The following is a 20,958-nucleotide window of genomic DNA, read 5'->3' as shown; positions in this document are numbered from 1 at the left end:
AGGGGAGGGAAGAAGATGAGCAGAGGACAGAGTACGGCAATTTCTTTAAGCATCTGACTTGGAGGGAAAACTTCATTTGAGGTGAATCTGTTGGCACGAGCTTCACCAATGTGCTTCTTAAATTACATTCCCTCGAGGCATTCAAAAACACACAAAAAAAGCGACCCTTTTTATAATAACCCGTCAGGAGTCGGGCTCCAAAAGGAAGCTTTCAGGCCTCTCCAAGACCGTCCCCCTCGTCCTCATTCTGACAGAAAGCCTTCGTGGATCACGGACTCCTCGATTCAAACCTCGGATCCTGACAAAAGGCCTCACTTCTTTGGGAAAACGGCACTGTGTCTTTGTGTCAAATGCGTTAGGCAAGTTGAGAAATCAACGGTTTGATTTTTTTTTTGTCCACCGGCTGCAGAAGCAGTGTGAATCCATTACTGCCTCTTTCATTACTTTACCTCCTCGATGGGTTTTTAGAGTTGCGGGGCCCCTTACAATGATTGGTTACCTGCCAATGGCCGATGGAGTTGACTAATTCGCGGGCCACAGCCAAAATGTAACAGCATTTGGCTGTGGCTGGTTTTAATTTCCCAGCCTCTCTCTGTTTTGATTTTTTTTTTTTTAAAGCCTTGGTCCCCCAAAATGTCAGCATGGATCAAGGGGACGTTTAATTACACATTTGTTTACCTCTTTATTCGGCCTTTACACTTCACAAAAAAAGTTTTTATTTGCTGCCCGCCTGCTCTGCCAACTTCTAGATTTACCTCTGACGTTTTATTCATCTCAATTTCCATTTAGCCGAAAACTATTCTTCAGCCGCTGTTTTTCTTTTTCTTTTTTTTAAAACGACGCCAAGAGATCTCCCGCGGGCTACGCAGCCATGAAGAGATCAGTGTCAGGATCTCCGCGCCCCGGGGGGTTTTAAAAATAAGACCTTTCGTGCCTGAGGAAATCCCGCCGTTCTCGTCTTTGTCTTGGTCGGCACCCCCCCCCATGAATCGCAATCTCTCATCTGTCTGATGGAGTGAACCGTAAAGGAAACAGAAGGGAAAGCTTTCCAAGCAGGCTAGGAAAAGACTGGAGATTCCTGTTGCGATGTTACAATCCTGCAAAGCCCGCGATGGTGAAAAAGACAAAGTGTCTAGACGTTTCCCGCTGTCGATTTTGAAATCCGTAGTATTTCCGCTCGCTCAGCCCGCACATGATCTCCCTGCTCCTGAGGATCATTGCGGACTTTGCGATGGCAAAATGGTTCTCAACAGCTTCCGGTTAGCTTTTTTGATGTCTTCCCCTGCCTCCCTCGTTTTTTTTTTTTTTTTTTTTTTAACCCCGAGTCTCCTCTTTCCTGCTTAGAATCATCGTTTGAAAGTTTTTCTCTTGACAAAATCAACCCAGCTTGGTGTTTTGCAGAAGCTCAAAGATCTCGGCTTGGTGTTCAGTTAGAAACCCTCTCTTGCTCGTGTCTCTCCACTTCCCTTCTCTTTCCCATCTACTCCTCTGCCCCCCCCCTCCCCACTGTCCCCCCTCTCCTTCTCCTTCCCTCATTATCTCGACCCGCTCCACTCCATCCTCCTCTCCCTTCTCCCTTTTCCTCTCGAGGTGCGTTGATGAACGGTCGGGCAGTTTGTGAAAACAACGCGAGCCTCCCACCTGATGCAGCAGTCGGCGGGGTTTGTGAGGAGTCTATACATGCACGCGTGTGTGTATGTGTGTGTGTTCAATCAGTGTGTGAGCTCGCACAGCATTTCTGAGCAGGATCAGAGAGAGGAGCTCAAATCAGAAAAAAAAAAAAAAGCTAGGGGAAGACCGAGACACAGACCGACAAAGACAGTGGGAGAGAGTGTGCTATACTGTGAATATTTTAACATTTTATTTCACTGGAGGAGCAAAAGCGAGGGGGTTGGGGGGGGGACACAGAAGACAGAGCAGAGGGGGGTGAGAAAGTGTGTGTGTGTGTGTGTGTGTGTGTGTGTGTGTGTGCGTGTGTGTGAGGGAGAGAAAAGGTGTGGGGGGGGGGGACACCCGCCACATAGGGCATCTTTTGACAGGAAAAATGAATACAAGTTGGTGGAAAATTTGGGAGGGGGGATAAAATGCTGTGTAAGGCTCAGGCCTCATCACTATAAACAACTCACGTTCTCTCTCTCTCTCTCTCTCACACACACACACACACACACACACACACACCAACACAAACACACACTCCCCGCACACACTTTTGGTATAAGCAGCTCACGTTCACTGCCACAGCCCAAGAGCTACCGCAAGAATATTTATTGGCTACCAGCTCAATGGCTGTATTGAAGAGAAGGATGGAGAGAGAGGGAGGGAGAGAGAGAGAGAGAGAGAGAGAGAGAGAGAGAGGAAGAGAGAGGGAGCAAACTGAAGCAAGCAGAAAACGAGGAAAAGAGGCTGTTGCCGCTTCCATCTCTCTCTCTCTCTCTCTCTCTCTCTCTCTCCCTCCATCCTCCCTGTAAGCCAATTTTCTGTTTCTCCGCTCTCCTCCGCAACACACCATACATCCAGGCGCGCATGCACGCACCCCGCACGCCCACACGCAAACCTACCGCCTCACACGCGCGCGCGCACAGACACCTCACAGACATCCTTTCGCGCACGCAGACACCCTCAGAGACACATACACACACACACACACACACACACACACACTCCTCACACACGCGCACGGAAGAACATAAAGAAGAAGCAGCAGCATATTTCTCCTGACTGCAGTGGAGGAGAAGAGAGAAGGGGGGGAGAGAAAAGAAAGAAAAAAAAACTCCCCAGTCTCACCCAAACCGTGCTCGTGAGGGCGTTTATGTCACACTGCGCGCGAGTGCGCACTTGTGTGTGTGTGTGCGTGTGTGCGCGTGTCGCATCCCCCTTACCTTGCGCGCGCGAGGAGAGCGAGCAGAGAACGAGACTCCACAGAAAACAGCGCATCGCCGTCATCCCTCCGTCCGTCATCCTCCTCCTCTCGTTCGCCCCTCTCATCGTCCTCCTCTTCTTCCTCGTCGTGCACCTCTTCGTCCTCCTCGGCGGCGACGAGGGGTGCGCGAGAATACTGGCGATACTGTCAGCCTCGACGCATCTTCCGCGAGCCGAACGCGAGCCCTCTACGCTCTCACCGGGCCGCATGCTGCTTCACATCCAGAAAACGGAGGGAGAGACAGAGAGAGAGAGAGAGAGAGAGAGAGAGAGAGAGAGAGAGAGAGAGAGAGGTGAGGAGAGAGAGGCGTAGAGAGCGAAAGAGAGAGAGAGATGGAGGGGAGACGCGTGCGTTTTCCTCGCCTCCTCCTCCTAACAGAAACTAGATAAATCCTTCATATCCGAGAGAAAGATGACTTTAGTCAACATCTACAGAGAGAAAACTGGGAGACAGATGGGGGGGAGGGAGGGATGGATGGATGGAGGGAGAGAAGGGACGGGCGCACAGGTTGCCCCCCTCTGTCTTTAAATCCACTCTCCGCCGGCTTCTGGCGGCGCCCCGTCGTCAGTATCTCTCTATTCCGTCCCGTCCCCGTGCAGAAAGAGTGATGGGGAGCCTCAAATCCACACTTCCTCCTGGCTGCATCCCCTCTTCATTCTCAAATTCCCCCTCTTTTTTTTTGGTCGCCTCGTACAATGTGCGTATCTTTTCCTCCAGAAAAATCAAAAACCAAAACCAAAAAAAAAAAAACAAGACACACACACACACACACAAACAAATGAAAAATATAAAAGATCCGCTCTGCTCTGTTTCTGCTCCCCTCAGGAAGAAGAAGAAGAAAAAGAAGAAGAAGAAAAATATGTGTTCTGGTGCTTCTTCTCCGGCCAGATGACCCTCCTCTCCTCCGTCTCCTCCTGACTCGTGCGTCTGTCAAACCTTCCTCTCCTTTTTCCTCCCTCTTCTCCTCCTTTTTTTTTGTGTCACCCCCTTTTCTCACAAACAGCGGCGGGGGAAACGGAGCATCTTCACCCCTCTCCTGAAAAGGAAGAGACATTAATCACTCTCTCATCATCCTCTCATTCATTCGACTTATCCCCCCCCCTCCAACGCACACATAAAAAAAGCACCCGGCATCAGTCATTCCTTTTCATATCCTCACCAAACAAGCCAAAGCAGCGCTCGCTCGTTACGCCGAGACGGTCCTCCTTTAGTTCTGTGTGAAGTCCGCCGAGGAAAAAAGATAATATGAAAATCCCTCTCGTAGTCAGAAACCAGAGGAGACATGTATCACCCCCTCCGCTCGGTGCACTTCTCTCCCGGTGTAGCGGCTGGCGCGTCTCTTCCTTCTCTCTCCCCCCCCACCACCGCCGCCGGTTACTGAGGATGCTGCCTTCAAGTGCTCCTCGTAAGCTCCCGCTTCCATTCACGTGCTGTAGGTCGGAAATAATACCCTTAAATGGATTCTCTGTTCAAACTGCTCTGTTGTTTTGAGATGATGCTTTGGTTTATTTGGAGCAGCAGCAGACTATATGGCGGAGGATGGCGGAGCTGTGTGGAGGAAAGAAAGAGAAAGAAGAGAGAGAGTGAGAAAAAAAAAAGAAGAAGAACAAAATGCAGGGGCGTCCGCTGATGGTGAGGAATGGGTGGGTGCCAAAACTTTACCAAGGGTGGCCGATTTGATCAAGTGGAAGAGGGAAGATCGACAAAAACCAAGAAGTGCACCCCCGAGGCCAAATTCAAACTTAAACCAAGCCATGTTAGGGGACTACTGCTGCCAGCTTCTCCCCCTAACAGCCAGGAGAACTAACCAGTAATGACTTCGCCTCATCACTCATTGCTCCACTTGTCGCCTGAGATGAAATCAATACAGGGAAGAGTTTGGGATTTGGTGGCACATGATTGACGGAGACACTTCTGCGTAGTTACTGGTCCTCTGAAGTGACACTGTTCAGATCGTCAATGGCATCTAATTGATTTTCTAGCCAATACAATTCATCTGCATGCTGAATGTTAACTCGCGGCCTAGCACTGTAGTTAACAGTTGACAGGGAAAATATGGGAACGCGTTACACTGTCGCCAATGACTGATTGCCGCGTTGAACGTTTATATGACTTTCTGTCATGTCTCCTGTTTTTGTTCTTGTTTCTGGTTTTTGGTTTCTTGTTCATGATTTACTTTTGTATCTTGTCTTGTGTTATGTTTTGCTTTTTCCATGTCTTGTGTCTCATGTTTTGATGTTCCATGTCTTGTGTCTCATGTTTTGATGTTCCATGTCTTGTGTCTCATGTTTTGATGTTCCTTGCCTTGTGTCTCATGTTTTGATGTTCCTTGCCCTGTGTCTCATGTTTTGATGTTCCTTGCCCTCATGTGTCCTTTAAGTTTCTCCTATGTTCTCCCCTCTGGCTCCCTCTGTCTGTTGTCTTGTTCCCTCCTGGTCTGTTCCTCTGTGCTCCTCCCCCTCATCATCACACCTGGTTTCCTTCCTCCTCTCTCCTCACCTGTGCCTCGTCATGTCATTAGTGTCTGTGTATTTAGTCTCTATGTTTCCCCTCACTCTTTGTCCAGTCATTGTATTCTGTTTGATGCTCCATGCTCCATGCTCCATGCTCCATGCTCCATGCTCCATGCTCCTGATCCATGCTCCTATCCATGTTCTTTGGTCCCGTTTTGGTATGTCTTGGTTTTGAGTTTTTTTTTGCTACTTTGCCTTTTGCTCTTTTGGTCTGCTTTTGGTTTTTTTGTAACAGCTTTAAATAAAAGCTCGCTTTTTGTTCTCCTGATTTTGCCTCCGGTGTCACTGCATTTGGATCCACCTTTCCCTTTCATAGTTTTCCCTTTACCCCAACGTGACAGAATGACTGGACCATATAACAAGGACCCAGCAGTGAATGGCCTGGAGATAATCCGTTGGTACCAGGACTTTGTTAATAACCCCACCAGCAGGGCTCGGCAGATAGCGGCTAGCAAACTTTTCTTTCAAGCCTACGACTCAGCCCATGCCTCAGTCACAGCCAAGCTACCAGCCCAAGGCCATGCCTCAGCTCCAGCCTCAGCCCATGCCTCAGCTCCAGCCTCAGCCCATGCCACAGCTCCAGCCTCAGTCCATGCCACAGCCGAAGTATCTCCTTTTTGGGGAACCCGGCTTGCCTTCAAAGTGCCCCCACCGAGAAAGCGACGAGCCCGTCCACGTCCTGGCTCCCTGAAGTCAGGCTCAGGGGCCACAGCCACAGCCACAGCTAAGCACCCAGCCCAGGCCGCAGTCCCAGCCGTAGCCACAGCCGAGCTCCCAGCCCAGGCCACAGCCGCAGCCACAGCCGAGCTTCCAGCCCAGGCCTCAGCCTCAGCTAAGCTCACAGCCCAGGCCGCAGCCACAGCCACAGCTAAGCACCCAGCCCAGGCCGCAGTCCCAGCCGTAGCCACAGCCGAGCTTCCAGCCCAGGCCACAGCCGAGCTTCCAGCCCAGGCCGCAGCCACAGCCGAGCTTCCAGTCCAGGCCACAGCCACAGCCGAGCTTCCAGCCCAGGTCGCAGCCACAGCCGAGCTTCCTGCCCAGGCCGCAGCTTCAGCCACAGCCGAGCTTCCTGCCCAGGCCGCAGCCTCAGCCACAGCCGAGCTCTCAGCCCAGGCCTCAGCCTCAGCCACAGCCGAGCTCCCAGTCCAGGCCTCAGTCTCAACCCCGTCGACACCAGCCAGTGGCCCCCAGTCGGCGGTCCGGTCGACACCAGCCAGTGGCCCCCAGTCGGCGGTCCGGTCGACACCAGCCAGTGGCCCCCAGTCGGCGGTCCGGTCGACACCAGCCAGTGGCTCCCAGTCGGCGGTCCGGTCGACACCAGCCAGTGGTTTTCAGTCGGCGGTCCAGATGAGGCCTGTACCTGCACCTCGGTCGGAGGACCGGCCGAGGCCTGTACCTGCACCTCGGTCGGAGGACCGGCCGAGGCCAGTTCCTGCACCTCGGTCGGAGGACCGGCCGAGGCCAGTTCCTGCACCTCGGTCGGAGGACCGGCCGAGGCCCACGCCACGCCTTGTTCATGCACCTCGGTCGGAGGACCGGCCGAGGCCCACGCCACGCCTTGTTCATGCACCTCGGTCGGAGGACCGGCCGAGGCCCACGCCACGTCTTGTTCATGCACCTCGGTCGGAGGACCGGCCGAGGCCCACGCCACGTCTTGTTCATGCACCTCGGTCGGAGGACCGGCCGAGGCCCACGCCACGTCTTGTTCTTGCACCTCGGTCGGAGGACCGGCCGAGGCCTGAACCTGCACCTCGGTCGGAGGACCGGCCGAGGCCCACGCCAGGTCCAGCGCCTGTTCCTGCTCCTCGGTCGGAGGACCGGCCGAGGCCCACGCCAGGTCCAGCGCCTGTTCCTGCTCCTCGGTCGGAGGACCGGCCGAGGCCCACGCCAGGTCCAGCGCCTGTTCCTGCTCCTCGGTCGGAGGACCGGCCGAGGCCCACGCCAGGTCCAGCGCCTGTTCCTGCTCCTCGGTCGGAGGACCGGCCGAGGCCCACGCCAGGTCCAGCGCCTGTTCCTGCTCCTCGGTCGGAGGACCGGCCGAGGCCCACGCCAGGTCCAGCGCCTGTTCCTGCTCCTCGGTCGGAGGACCGGCCGAGTCCCACGCCAGGTCCAGCGCCTGCTCCTGCACCTCGGTCGGAGGCCCGGCCGAGTCCCACGCCAGGTCCAGCGCCTGCTCCTGCACCTCGGTCGGAGGCCCGGCCGAGTCCCACGCCAGGTCCTGCGCCTGCTCCTGCACCTCGGTCGGAGGCCCGGCCGAGTCCCACGCCAGGTCCTGCGCCTGCTCCTGCACCTCGGTCGGAGGCCCGGCCGAGTCCCACGCCAGGTCCTGCGCCTGCTCCTGCACCTCGGTCGGAGGCCCGGCCGAGTCCCACGCCAGGTCCTGCGCCTGCTCCTGCACCTCGGTCGGAGGCCTGGCCGAGTCCTACGTCAAGTCCAGTGCCCGCTCCTCGGTCAGGGGTCCGGCCGAGGTCATTTATTGCCAGAGACCCTTCATCGGCTCCCAGGCCACCAGCTCCCGGCAAAACTCCGTCGGTGGTCTGGCCCAGGCCCTGGAGGGTTTCCCAGCCAGTGGTCTGGTCACCTGTGGGTCTCAGCCCACGCTTTTGCCGCCAGCCTCCAGCGGGTTCCAGCCCTCGCCTACGCCTGTGGTCCCCAGTCACCAGCCTCCAGCGCTTACGTCCTCGCCATCAGCCTCCAGCGAGTTCCAGGCAGCACCCACACCTTCGCCACCAGCTTTCAGTGGGTCTCAGCCCACGCCTTCGTCGCCAGCCTCCAGGGGGTCCCAGCCCGCACCTACGCCTTTGCCTTCGCCTTCGCCTTCGCCTTCGTTACCAGCCTCCAGGGGGTCCCAGCCCGCACCTACGCTTTCGCCTTCGCCTTCGTCTAGGTCATCAGCCTCCAGTGGGTTCCAGCCCGCATCTTCGCCTTCGTTACCAGCCTCCAGGGGGTTCCAGCCCGCGCCTTCGCCTTCGTCTACGTCGCCAGCCTCCAGCGGGTTCCAGCCCGCACCTTCACCTTCGCCGTCGGATTCCAGTGAGTTCCAGGCCGCTCCTATGTCTTCGTCGCCGCCCTCCGGCGAGTTCCAGGCCGCGCCTACGCCTTCGTCGCCGCCCTCCGGCGAGTTCCAGGCTGCGCCTACGCCTTCGTCGCCGCCCTCCGGCGAGTTCCAGGCCGCGCCTACGCCTTCGTCGCCGCCCTCCGGCGAGTTCCAGGCCGCGCCTACGCCTTCGTCGCCGCCCTCCGGCGAGTTCAAGGCCGCGCCTACGTCTTCGTCATCGCCCTCCAGCAGGTTCAAGCCTGCGCCTTTGCCTTTGTCCCTGGACTCCAGTGGGCTCCAGTCCTCGCCTCCACCCTCATGTTTGTTTGGACCTTGGTCCTCCCCTTGACCCCCTCCATCCTCCCGGTTTTGACTCTGGCCCTCCTCCTGACCCCCTCCACCCTCCCGGCTTCATTTGGACTTTGAACCCTAGTATTGAGGGACATCTGGGAGCTGTCCCTTAAGGGGGGGGTTCTGTCATGTCTCCTGTTTTTGTTCTTGTTTCTGGTTTTTGGTTTCTTGTTCATGATTTACTTTTGTATCTTGTCTTGTGTTATGTTTTGCTTTTTCCATGTCTTGTGTCTCATGTTTTGATGTTCCATGTCTTGTGTCTCATGTTTTGATGTTCCATGTCTTGTGTCTCATGTTTTGATGTTCCTTGCCTTGTGTCTCATGTTTTGATGTTCCTTGCCCTGTGTCTCATGTTTTGATGTTCCTTGCCCTCATGTGTCCTTTAAGTTTCTCCTATGTTCTCCCCTCTGGCTCCCTCTGTCTGTTGTCTTGTTCCCTCCTGGTCTGTTCCTCTGTGCTCCTCCCCCTCATCATCACACCTGGTTTCCTTCCTCCTCTCTCCTCACCTGTGCCTCGTCATGTCATTAGTGTCTGTGTATTTAGTCTCTGTGTTTCCCCTCACTCTTTGTCCAGTCATTGTATTCTGTTTGATGCTCCATGCTCCATGCTCCATGCTCCTGATCCATGCTCCTATCCATGTTCTTTGGTCCCGTTTTGGTATGTCTTGGTTTTGAGTTTTTTTTTCATGTTTATGTTGAACTTTGAATTTTGGTTTGAACTTTGTCTTGATCTTTTGTTTGCTACTTTGCCTTTTGCTCTTTTGGTCTGCTTTTGGTTTTTTTGTAACAGCTTTAAATAAAAGCTCGCTTTTTGTTCTCCTGATTTTGCCTCCGGTGTCACTGCATTTGGATCCACCTTTCCCTTTCATAGTTTTCCCTTTACCCCAACGTGACACTTTCCAAATAACAACACACGTGTAAATCTATTATTTATAGCAGTAATTATGCTATCAATCATTAAATGGCTCCTATATGATCACTATCGCCTAAATATCATATCTTAGCAACTTTCAAGGTGATTTATTTGTCATTACGAAACATGGGGATGCATGGCGAAATTAAAATGCAACACAAACGTACAACACATACGCTATATACACATACATAGACACAGAATGTAAACAGCTGCAACAGGATGGTCGTGATAATACGGTCGGCATCTTCACGTTAAAAGATTCGCATACGTTAAACACCGTCAAGCGACAAGCATCAGTGATGGAAAACACAGAATCCAACCACTCCTTGTCTCTCCTAGTCTTGTGGTGTATGGGCTCAGGACACGGCCCACCTGTCGAGTGCAACAGCAAGATGTGGGATGTTGTGTTGGAGACAGGATTCTGTAAAGATACGGGGTATTTTGTTGGAAACAGGTTTCTATAGATTCTAGAAGTTGTGTTTTAGTCAGGTCTCTAATGCAGGATGTTGTGTTGGAGACAGGTCATATATCTGTTTTAAGAACAATAACAAACATGATGTAATTGGCATGTTTCCTTTTTCGGGAGTCAAATGCACCTCTTTTGTATTTATTTTTTGGAGTTACTGAGGCGAAGGATTAGATGCATGTAGTTTTTTTTTTCTTTGACGAGAAAAAAATTAAGTTGCTATCAAGTCAACAGAACAAGCCAAAGTGCTGCAGTGTACTTCATATGCTGTAAGACTCGCCCAAATAGCATGGGAACTACATATTTGCATCATCACAAGTATGTTTCATCATCTGGATTTTGCCAGCAGACATTCTTATGGTTTTTAAGGCCACCTGAGTTTTAACACTTTGGATTTATTTCTCAAAACAACAGCCAAGTTGTATTTATTGGCATCATATAACCGAACTTATCACTGCCTCAGTGAGTCGAGACGTATAATGGGCTTGCTGATATCAGTGCCTGTGCAGAAATCTGAGGTGTACGTTTGACTCTGTGGTGCCACAAACCGATTTTAACTACTGAATGAACCGTCTGGGTATCTATTTTTCACATAGGCCACATCCATTTTTTATTTACCTCAGAGGAAGCCGGCGCATCAGAACCCATCTCCGGCCATCCGTTTCGTGCTGCATGGCATGTGGTTTTCCTTCAAGGTTATGAATGGGCCGTGTTCAGACTGGAGATGATGTCAAGTCCTTGATCTTGAGGCCATCTGAGTTAAGAGAGCTGGGAGCTGGTGGGTGCAGTTTTTCGGATGATGCAACCGAGCTGTTTGTCGAAAGGGTGAGGTTTGATTACTTATAAATGCAATGCTACCATCACTGAGCATGAAATAGCATTTCCACCACAGTCGTTTTTCGGGTAACTTTTGCAGACTAACTGAGAATGAGGATTAAAAAAAAAAAAAAAAAAACAGTTAAAATCAACTTGAAAGTCAGAGTTAAATCGCTTTTTAATGGTACATTTGTTAACCTTATTGTCATTTGATAAGTTAATGTGTTCCTTATCTTCCAAGCATCATTCATGAACATACACACAACCAACCAACCAACCAACCAACCAACCAACCAACCAACCAAAGGACGTAATTATTTCATTTGATACTGTAGTTACTGGATAAGTGGATGAAAATGGATGGATGGATGGAAGGACTGTAGTTAAAAAACAACCATGCACATGTTCCCACAAAAGGAAATAATATTTGACAGACAATTCCCGAACACTGAAATTCCCAGAAGGAAGAAATGCACATATTCAATGTAACTATTGATAGGAATAGAAATTAAGTTCAACATCACGGGGCTTTCAGAAGGAGTCTCAGTCAGTAAACAGCCCCAAGAGAAATATGCAACGCAAACTTCAGTCCCATATCATAATCAAAGTATTAATTAATGACAGTACCTCTGATTTTCTGAATAATCACTCTCAGTATGATTGCAGCCTCAGTGCAATCTGCAGTACCTGTGTGTGTGTGTGTGTGTGTGTGTGTGTGTGTGTGTGTGTGTGTGTGTGTGGTTGCCTGAAATCAGTTTAGGGTATTCTGTAAGGCGATGGTAGATCCTCACAGGTGTAGCCACATTAACACGTCTGTGCTAGGGGGTTAATGAGAATATGTGTGGGTGAGTGGGCATGTGTGTGCCTCTATGTGTGTGTGTGTGTGTGTGTGTGTGTGTGTGTGTGTGTGTGTGTGAAATCAGCTCCCACACGCTCCCTTAAAGCACTCTTCTGCCATCTACAGGCACATTCTCTCTCCCCTTCATCTCCGTCCCTCCTCCTTCCCCATCGCCAGCCCCCGGTTAAATGTTTTCTGGCATCATCTAAATATTCATTGCACGACTTGGGGGAGCATGTGCGCTCGTACATACTGTCCCGCATACGCGGGACCTGGATGGATGTGCGCCTCAAATCCTCAGCGTGCAGATTTGTGGGCCCTACGTCGGCTGCACGTCTGCGTGTTGCTTTCAGAAATCAATAAGCCATGTGTGAGGTTGGTGTCCTGAGAGAGCGACGGGAAGAGAAAGAACAAGCAAGGAGGGTGGAGGGAATAGGGGGAGCCAAGGAGGAGACAGTGGTGGTGGTGGTGGTGGTGGGGGGGGGGTGAGGTAGGAGATGGAGACGGGTGTGAAGAAGAATGCGGCAGTAGGTAGGAAGGAGAGGGATGTAGGATGAGAGAAAGAGAGGGGGAACCCAAGAGAGGCGAGAAAGGTGGCAATAAAGCAAGAAAGGAAGTAAGAGGGGGGAGGAAGAGAATAGAGGGTGACGGGGAAAAAAAACGTGGGGAGGTACAAGATGTAAAACATTTAGGTTAGAGAATTGTAGATAGGGAGTGAGTGAGGACGGAGTGGGGGGGGTGTGGAATGAGCATGTTAATGTGGCGTAAAAAATAAAAATGGGCATGGACATGTGAGAGGGAGGGAGGGAGAGGAGGAGGGGGAGGAGGAGGAAGAGACAGACGGGTGGAGATGGCCGAGCTGGAGAGACTTGCATGAGTAATCCACTTTTCCTCAATGGTTCCTGTAGTCGCCCCCCAAATAAACTAGACACACTGAACCGGTGGCTGTAATGTATTCCGGCATGTCCTAGAAACCCAGGAAACTGAGGTTCACATTACCTTTTTTCGACTGTATTTCTTATCCACTGCAGCTTGAAAGCCGGCGGAGGCATCAGTGTCTTGTTCAAAGTAATGTTGGTGACAGAGCTGAACCCGTCAACTTGTCCTTATTTATCCCCGTGTTCCTTCCCGACACACGGCGGTACCGCCGGTTCAAGCCAGGGCTACATGTTACGTGACCGTTCGATTTCTCTCCCCCTCAAAACCTATTTGTTTGTGTCCATTACCGCTCAATTGTTCCGAGCACGGCGATCAATTACTTGTTATGATTTGCGACGACACCGCCCGTCTCCTCGGATTGTGACGCCAACAGCTGACGGTGCTCGCGCAAATTGACAATTTCTCGTCCATATGCAATCCTTACTGTTGCAATCGTGGATGGCACAATTACAGCAGCCCCCCACCCCCTTACGCGGATTATGTTTTATATTGTGTTTGTCATGTCTGAGCTGTCCTGAAACGACAGCGCCTGGTGCAAGCAGGCAACGCTTAAAGGGAATTCATTAGTAACCCTCAAGAAAGAGCTGCACTGTCCTTCTGTTCTCACACAATGACAATTGTGTTCTCAGTCAGACAAAAACAACGCTTTCGTTTTGAAAAAAGCTTACAGGGACATTCAAATCAAGTCGAGTCCATTTGATTTTTTTTTTTTTTTTTTTTTTTTTTTTTTTTTTTACTTTTGCCAAATATCACAAAACCACAATTTGCCTCAGGGAGGTTGACTTGAGGGATATTTTAGCGACTAATGCTAGACGTTGTCAGGATAAGTCTTCGTCAAACTATTTATTTTTGGTTGATTCCATTGTTGCTGAGTCACAGAATTCAACCATTGGTGTGCGTGTGTAGCTCGTATACTGCATGATTTAAAAACTTCAAACAAAGAAGCATGATGTCTCAAGGCAAAAAGTGTTAATCATCATTCCAAAGGCTGTCACTTAATGAAACGTTGCAAAGATTTGCACTTTGGTGAGGTTTAGGGACTGAATCTATTCAGGGTAGGTTTAGGAAAAGATCACATACTGGGTGTTAGAGAAAGTTCATTCAGTGTAACTTCAGTGAACTCAAGCGATCCAACTGATGCCATGTTGGCAACGTACTTGCCGAGGCTAGTTATGTCACAGCTTCAAAGCAAAGCGAGTGGAAGTGTTCGGCCCACCCCAGCCACCACCCTGTGTCCCACTTTTTTTTTTGCTCTACTACTCTCGAGGGGGCACTTGAACGACTGATGCAAGAAGTGTGTTACTTAGAGGCGTCGGTCCACTGACCAGGCTGCTGTATTTGACATGTTTTTTTTTTGGAGTAAGAACGAGCTGAAAAACAGGGCACGACAGAAAAGAGTCGTCCTGGTGTGAACTGCCTGTTGGAGGTTTCAGAAAGGGACGGAAGTGTTCAGCCGCGGCCCTCCAGTTCTGACACGTGAAGTGCGTTTGTCAAAATACATTTTACGCATGTTACTGTAATTGTCCTCTTCTACCAGCGTGCTCTGTATCTCTTCATTCTTCCCTTCTGTCCACCCACCCCAAATCCCTATCACTGCTTCGAAACCGTTGGGCAGACAGGAAAGACACTCAGGTGCTTGCCCCGTGCAGATCTCGCATGTTACTGATCGTCACATATTTTGCACGGATGCCATTTTTTTGCAGGATCCGCCGTTCATCACAAGTATCAAGCATATTCAAAACGAAGGGAACTCCTGGCGGAGGCAGCAGCTAGGCTCCAGAACAGCAGGGCAGCAGGCATCCGCGCAGCAGGGTGGCAACAAGCCCCTGTCAGATGTGTATTCGTACTGTTTGACTTGAGCCCTTCTGGGACTGGCATAAAGCGGTCACGTCTGTAAATGAGCAGGCGGCTTAACTGCAACTGTGGAGCATAAGACTCCCGTTTTGCAGGACGTTGTGTGAGGAGCGGCATCCAAGCAGAACAAAAATAAAGGGACGGATTTACTTATTTATTTATTTTGTCGGCGGCACGCGGTCCCTCAACGGGATATCCACTAATGAGGTAATTGACTAACGAGGTATCCAATCAGGAGCCACGGCGCCGGAGGGCGGGAAGGCGGCTGCTGTCGACACAATTGAGTGATTCCCATTTCGCAGGCACACACGCGTTTATGACCACACACTCCACAACAGAGAGAATATTTGTTCATCACCAGCTGCCTCTGCACAAGCAATGTTGCTTGTGGGGTGTGTGCACGTGCGCGTGTGGAGAAAAGACAGATTGGATATTAGTGCGTGAATGTGCGCGTCTGTCTGTGTGAAAGGGGGGGATTGTGCAACAAGCAGCAGCATCATTGACTTTACAACAAGGCGCCGGTGGCTATTGCAAGGCAGACACACCCACACACCAACACACACTCACAGGCATGCGCGCACACACACACACACACACACACACACACACACACACACACAAACCAGGATTTGGCTCTGATTAGTTTCACACATGGCAGACAACATCAGGAGTGTTACCCTCGGTTATTGCGAGGATGGATACAGATGCCACCTGATTGAAAAGAGGAAAAAAGGGAGGAATGGCATTACTGCTACTGTCCTGCAGAAACCCTGTATGTGCAACACCCCGCCACGTCAGTTATGAGGTTTCTGCAGCACCCTGATCTTTGAACACTGTGTTCATGTCGAGTCGAAGGCTACCGCGATGCTTTATGTGCTGAGTAAGTCCCACGACCGCTGCACGGAGGAAACCGTAGCCCCATTTTTCTTCATTCCTGAAAAGTTGCCTTTCAGTGATTTCACCACTGTCAGTTCTCCCACATGCGATGCAGGAACCTCTTGTGTCGGAGCAAGAAACTTTTCAGAAAGTGAGCACAGCCGCTGCCCGCTGCCGCAGACACACGTCTTTTTGACAGTTGTGATTAATAATTGAAGGCCTTGTTTGGTAGGAATTCAAGAATTTTCCACTGCATTACAGATACTGTAATTTATCAGAGACGTGGACTTGAGTCATTGTGACTTGGAGGCAAGAAGGCTGCCGAGCCAGTGTTCAAAAGGCTGCTTTTTCGACATTTGTGAGCATGACACCGCTGGATAGTTTTCGGGAGAATTTTCTGTCTAGAAACTGATATTTTTGATGGGAAGTCGGGATATCTCCAGCTGTGACTGTGTGCGACAAGGAGACCTGGTGACAACTGTCGTCTTGTTTGTGGCGGTCAAAGCGGGGACTTAAAGTCAAAACGTGATCCTTTCCTGATCCTAACCAGGTGGTTTTTGTGTCTAAACCCTAACCAGAGCTTAAGCACAGTGTCTCACATGACATAAATAGAAATTTGAACCCTAAGTAATGTAAAGATGCAACATTTACTCTGGTGATTGGGTTGTAATAACAATATATCAATATCAATGTTACTGTTATTAGACTTGACTTGGCACAATCTATGAAAACAAAACATACTTGCTTGAGTCTTGGATAAGTTGACTGGGAGTCAAGACAAAACAAATACAGACGACGGTAAAAATCTGACACACGACTGTACAGAATGTTCCTCACACTCGGATATCGTGCTGTACTCTGTTTTTGCCACCGATGTGCTCAAGTGACATTTATCTCCTCTTGAGTGTTTCAGCTGATAAGAGAAGAATGTTTTGTCACCACTGGCAGAAAGCACATCGATTCTGAAAGGGTTGAAACATTTCAGTTTTAGTACCAGTCTGCGAGCGATCCTGCTGGTATTATTGCACAAAGTGAGATATTGAAGTGGCGTTTGGTTTTTTAAGGGGGTGAAGCGGACGTGGCCTCAAGCTACCCATTTTTATTTATTTTTTTTAACTTTATTTCCTGGATGGTGGTGATTTGGATGCAATCTGCTGCACCCCTGTTGCATTATGGTGTGTGTGTGTGTGTGTGTGTGTGTGTGTGTGTGTGTGTGTGTGTGTGTGTGTGTGTGTGTGTGTGTGGTCAAAGGTGTTTTGTAATCTCTAATAAAGCAGTGATGGACTGTGGCGTGCAGCCATTTTGAGCGAGGTGGACTGAATCTAAGTATTGTACTGCCTGCTCCAGCACTTTCTCTCTCTCTCTCTCTCTCTCTCTCTCTCTCTCCTTTACTCCTCTTTTTTCCCAGCCTCACACACGGCCTGCGGGAGAGGAGGAGTCTTCTAAAATGGTTATTTATCTACATCTCATTTCCTCTTTTCACTACCTTTTTCCTCTGTGTACTATCAGAGCAGGACATAAACACATCCTCAATCACACACACACGTGCGCACACACACACACACACATACACACACTGACAGGCAGGGCGTTTTTTTGGGCTGTAAATCCACCGCCGACCAAGAGGCTGTCACCGGCCCCACCTGATAAATAAGGAGCTCTGTTGAGTGTGTGCATGTGCGGGCATGGCGGGGCGGCGCGCGGGCCATGCGCGTTGGGGACGGAGGGGATCGAATTTATGGCTTTCAGTTTAATGAAGTGAACAATGAGGTCACACTTAGAAAATCATCAAAGGAGAGCGAGGGGGGGGGGGGCGAACACAGCGGAGCACAAGCATGTCCATCCATTATGCCATGTCGAGAGGGGAACACACGGGCCAGTTTGTTGTGGCTGTGATTGGGTCGTGTCAGAATTAGAGGGCTGGAAGTGAAAATTCAGTGTCTGAATGATTAGCAGTCTAATCCTTTAATTATTTATTTATTCATTTTTTTTTAATGATCGAAATAAATCAAAGTTAAATAGATAACGAGATTGGAATCATGTTTTCTGGACACTTTATATAGCCAAGTCCAGTATTTACTCTCCTTATTTGCTCTGTTTTTTTTGTTTTTTTTTTGCTCTCTACCAGCTACTGGGGATAATATCTGGCTCTTTAGCGGCTAAATGCTCTGCTATGTTATATAACAAGTCGCTAACTTTGTCTGTCTGCCATTTGTTGCCACAGCAGCCTTACAGCTGCGTTTTTTATTAAAAAAACAACCACCTGCTGTGGCTGGAGATGAGGCAGCGAGAGGGAACCGAGCTGCAAAAAGACGCTGTACAGCTCTGCAGAGCGGAGGGGAACTGCAGGGCTGAGTGGTATTCAGGAGGCTCTTCACTGTGGGCGTCCTCCTTCTTGTAGAAGTAATCATTTGATCCATAGTTGAAATATTAATAATAGCAGCTTTAGATAAATACTAAGCACGAACGGAGCAAGAGATGCCACGTGTGTCTCTTAATGCTCCTCGTTTTAACTCTGTTCCCGCGCTTGTGAGTCTAGCCAGTCTCAGAAGTGAAATGTGCACATTACATGCATTTGATCATAATCACTGGTCTGATCCCCGTCTCAACAAAGGAGCCAAACATAGCCCCGAGATTACTCAGAGGGTCCAAATCCCGAGCATGAATATTTACGAGAGTACCTGTAGACTGAGGAGACTTGATTCCACGTGCGTGAAGGCTCATCAGCTGTCGGATTATTTCCCCTCATTGTCCTTGAATGTGTCACGCAGCGGGCCTTTACACACCGGGCCTGTTATGTCTGTCACGCCTTTCATTTCTCTCACCTCATTATTTTTCTTTTACTGTTGTTTTTGGTCATGAGCACTTATCCCACACAGAGGCAACTATTACACGGCAAATTAGTGTTTTTCTTCCCGAACGAGGCTGATTTTTCAGAGCTTTTCGCACCATGAATGAAGGCATCAACCAGTCGCGTTGTAGGAAATCGACGTCTGCTATGACTATACAAATATTATATGACAAAGGGAACAGAACTATAAAGACAAGGTGACGAAGGCGTCTTGGGGGATTCACCGACTGGGACCTTAAGGTGTTCTATCCATCCGTGCTCTCATCAAACCCACCAGACTACATGGAAAGAAGCTTTAATTTAGTAACTAGTCTCCTGCTGCCTCAATTAGTTACTTTGTTTGTAACTTTGCTGTCATAATGTCTTCCTACATCTCAGAGCTGGCCCTGGGCATAGGCAGTATAGGCGAATGCTAGGGGCGCCGCAAACAGGGGAGGAAAATAAATAAATGATTAAATAAATAAACATTTGTTTTTACCAGTGCTATTGCTGCTATTATTTCGAAATATTATATCAGCTCACAGCAACATAACATCACAGCTAAGGCCATTAAACAATGGGGAGGACTTTTTTCTGGGGGGTCGAGAGTCGAGCTGCCTGAATCTGACCCCTGCGTTCAATTGTCCATCTAAAGGCCTTCAATTGTCCCCACTTTACTATAATAACAAAAAAGTTGAATGCCGGCTTTTTTTATGTAACATCCAGTGGTCACATATACTTCTCTTACCCTGCTGACTGGCCATCTCTTCTAACTGACAAAGTGAGATGAGAGTTAGTTCACAGAGGACTATTTCAAATTTAAAAAAGCAGTTACTCATTTCCCAAAAATGAAGATGGGAGAGTGTCAACATGACTTCTGTAACAGAGTCTTAGTCAATGGGGAAAAAAATCAAAAGAAGCTGGCTGATGTACTACAAACAGAAATGACAGCTCGCACTGCTTCTGCTGCTAAATGTTTTCTCCAAAAGAATACAGACTTAATAAGGAAGGACTCAAGGACTGCAACAATGCAAGCCACTTGCTGAAGGTTCATGAGGAGAGCCGGGAGCACAATACCCACATAGCAACATGGAACTAGTTGGAGGTCGTTTTGCAAAGCGGCTGACAATAGATAAGCGAGAGTTGGCACTTGCTGAGGCTGAGAGATAACATGTTTGCGCAATGCCTTATTTATATTGTATCTTTATCACATGTTTCTTTCTTCAGTTTTTATTTTGTACGATATTTCTGATTTAAAAAACATAAAATCTCGAATACATAATACGTGTGAGTATATGAAAACTGATTGTGAAATTGACTGCCATGCAGGGGTGCGCCGGCTAAAATCTTGCCTAGGGCACCAAATTACTCAGGGCCGGCAGTGATGCATCTCACCGGATCGGACTGGAGCCCCAGGACAGGTAGCTGAGATGAACCAGGTGAATGTGTCCCTGTCCGGTGCTGCTGGCAGTAAGTGCCAATTATAATGAGATAATATGCCTGAGCTGCAGTTCTTGCACATTAACGCACACTATCGCAAATCTGCATCGCGGTGTGAATAGTTTTGACGCAACAAGTCTGCAGCTGAGTATTTCACATACTCGTTGTTGTTTATTCATCACGTCCCCCGGTGTCTAAAGGCCTTCAATTGTCCCCGTTTTACTGTTGGTGCCACATCACCGCCCCCGCAAGACCTTTCAGCTCCAATCGCTGACCTCACCGACAGCAACACCAGATCATCAGGCACAGGACATAGGTTACCTAGCAACAGCCATGGTGCGGGGTTTGAGCTAACATGCTGCCGCTGAGAACCGAAAAGCACTTTCACAGCTCCTGGTGTGGATCGTGTCACGAGGGGGTTTCGCTGAAAGGCTGGTATCTTCATCTATCCCCCTGCGTGATGCATTCATTGCTTTTTTTTGGCAACACTTAATAATGAGATTTTCCCAAAGAGGTGTTGTATCTTTCATGAAAAAAAAAAAATTTTTTTCACAAAATAAGTGTTAAAAAGCAGTTTGCCCATTGGACCATGCAGGTTAGATGGAAGCGTGCTGTATTACCGACTCTTTTTACGCAGGTATCATCTCAACTCTAGTTTAAATTGTGTATAGACGACTTGTGCTTTCATTTCCCTCATTGCAGCGCTGCAGATGCCGGGTACACGCTGCCAATTTGGTCCCGACAAAGACAATTACGTTATGATTAGATGCAAAGAGGAGAGAAAATTAAAATTCCCAGAGTTCCCTTGGTCATCCCCTTAACAAATGACTCAATACAGTAGAGATAACAAATCTACGATGATGTAAAATGACACGTCATATGCACTCGTCTCATCTTACCGTGCAGGGATTTACCGTGGCTCCTTGCTCAGCCTTGGTGTAAGTGTGATAAAAGAAAAAAAAGCAACATGCAGGGACTTGTAGCTGCTTACAAAGACGCCATGAGGACGTTACTGTGTGTGCAAAGATCTTATCACTCTTATGATTGTCAGCATAAATGCCCCCCAATATGTCAAGCGGTGGTAAGGAACCTCGTAGAGGAGCAAAGCACTCCTGACAAATATCCTCATTTAATTTGAAAATATCTGATAATAGTTTATATTA

General features: G+C 49.4%; 2 protein-coding genes across 3 annotated transcripts in view; both read right to left on the bottom strand.

The window, feature by feature from the left end:
* csmd3b (CUB and Sushi multiple domains 3b) overlaps positions 1-10,937 on the bottom strand; it is a 363,253-nt gene extending 352,316 nt beyond the window's left edge. The window contains exons 1-3 of one of the 2 annotated variants that reach the window (XM_037092815.1): positions 10,821-10,937; positions 4,080-4,468; positions 2,880-3,956 (exon numbers count right to left, since the gene is read on the bottom strand). In XM_037092815.1, coding sequence (XP_036948710.1) covers positions 2,880-3,129 — 250 coding nt within the window. In that variant the 5' untranslated portion in view covers positions 3,130-3,956; positions 4,080-4,468; positions 10,821-10,937. Of the gene's footprint in view, positions 1-2,879; positions 3,957-4,079; positions 4,518-10,820 lie in introns of those variants that run through there. The other variant, XM_037092814.1, reaches the window with a different exon arrangement.
* LOC119017026 (neurofilament light polypeptide-like) overlaps positions 7,723-20,958 on the bottom strand; it is a 90,600-nt gene continuing 77,364 nt past the window's right edge. The window contains exons 2-3 of the mRNA XM_037093414.1: positions 8,227-8,448; positions 7,723-8,148 (exon numbers count right to left, since the gene is read on the bottom strand). Of these exons, the coding sequence (XP_036949309.1) occupies positions 8,090-8,148; positions 8,227-8,448 (281 nt within the window). The 3' untranslated portion in view covers positions 7,723-8,089. The remainder of the gene's footprint in view (positions 8,149-8,226; positions 8,449-20,958) is intronic.

The sequence above is a fragment of the Acanthopagrus latus genome, chromosome 3 (genome assembly GCF_904848185.1).
Source record: "Acanthopagrus latus isolate v.2019 chromosome 3, fAcaLat1.1, whole genome shotgun sequence".
Classification (NCBI taxonomy): Eukaryota; Metazoa; Chordata; class Actinopteri; order Spariformes; family Sparidae; genus Acanthopagrus; species Acanthopagrus latus.
Note: the sequence above shows the minus strand (reverse complement) of the source record. Positions and strands in the feature narration are given on the sequence as shown.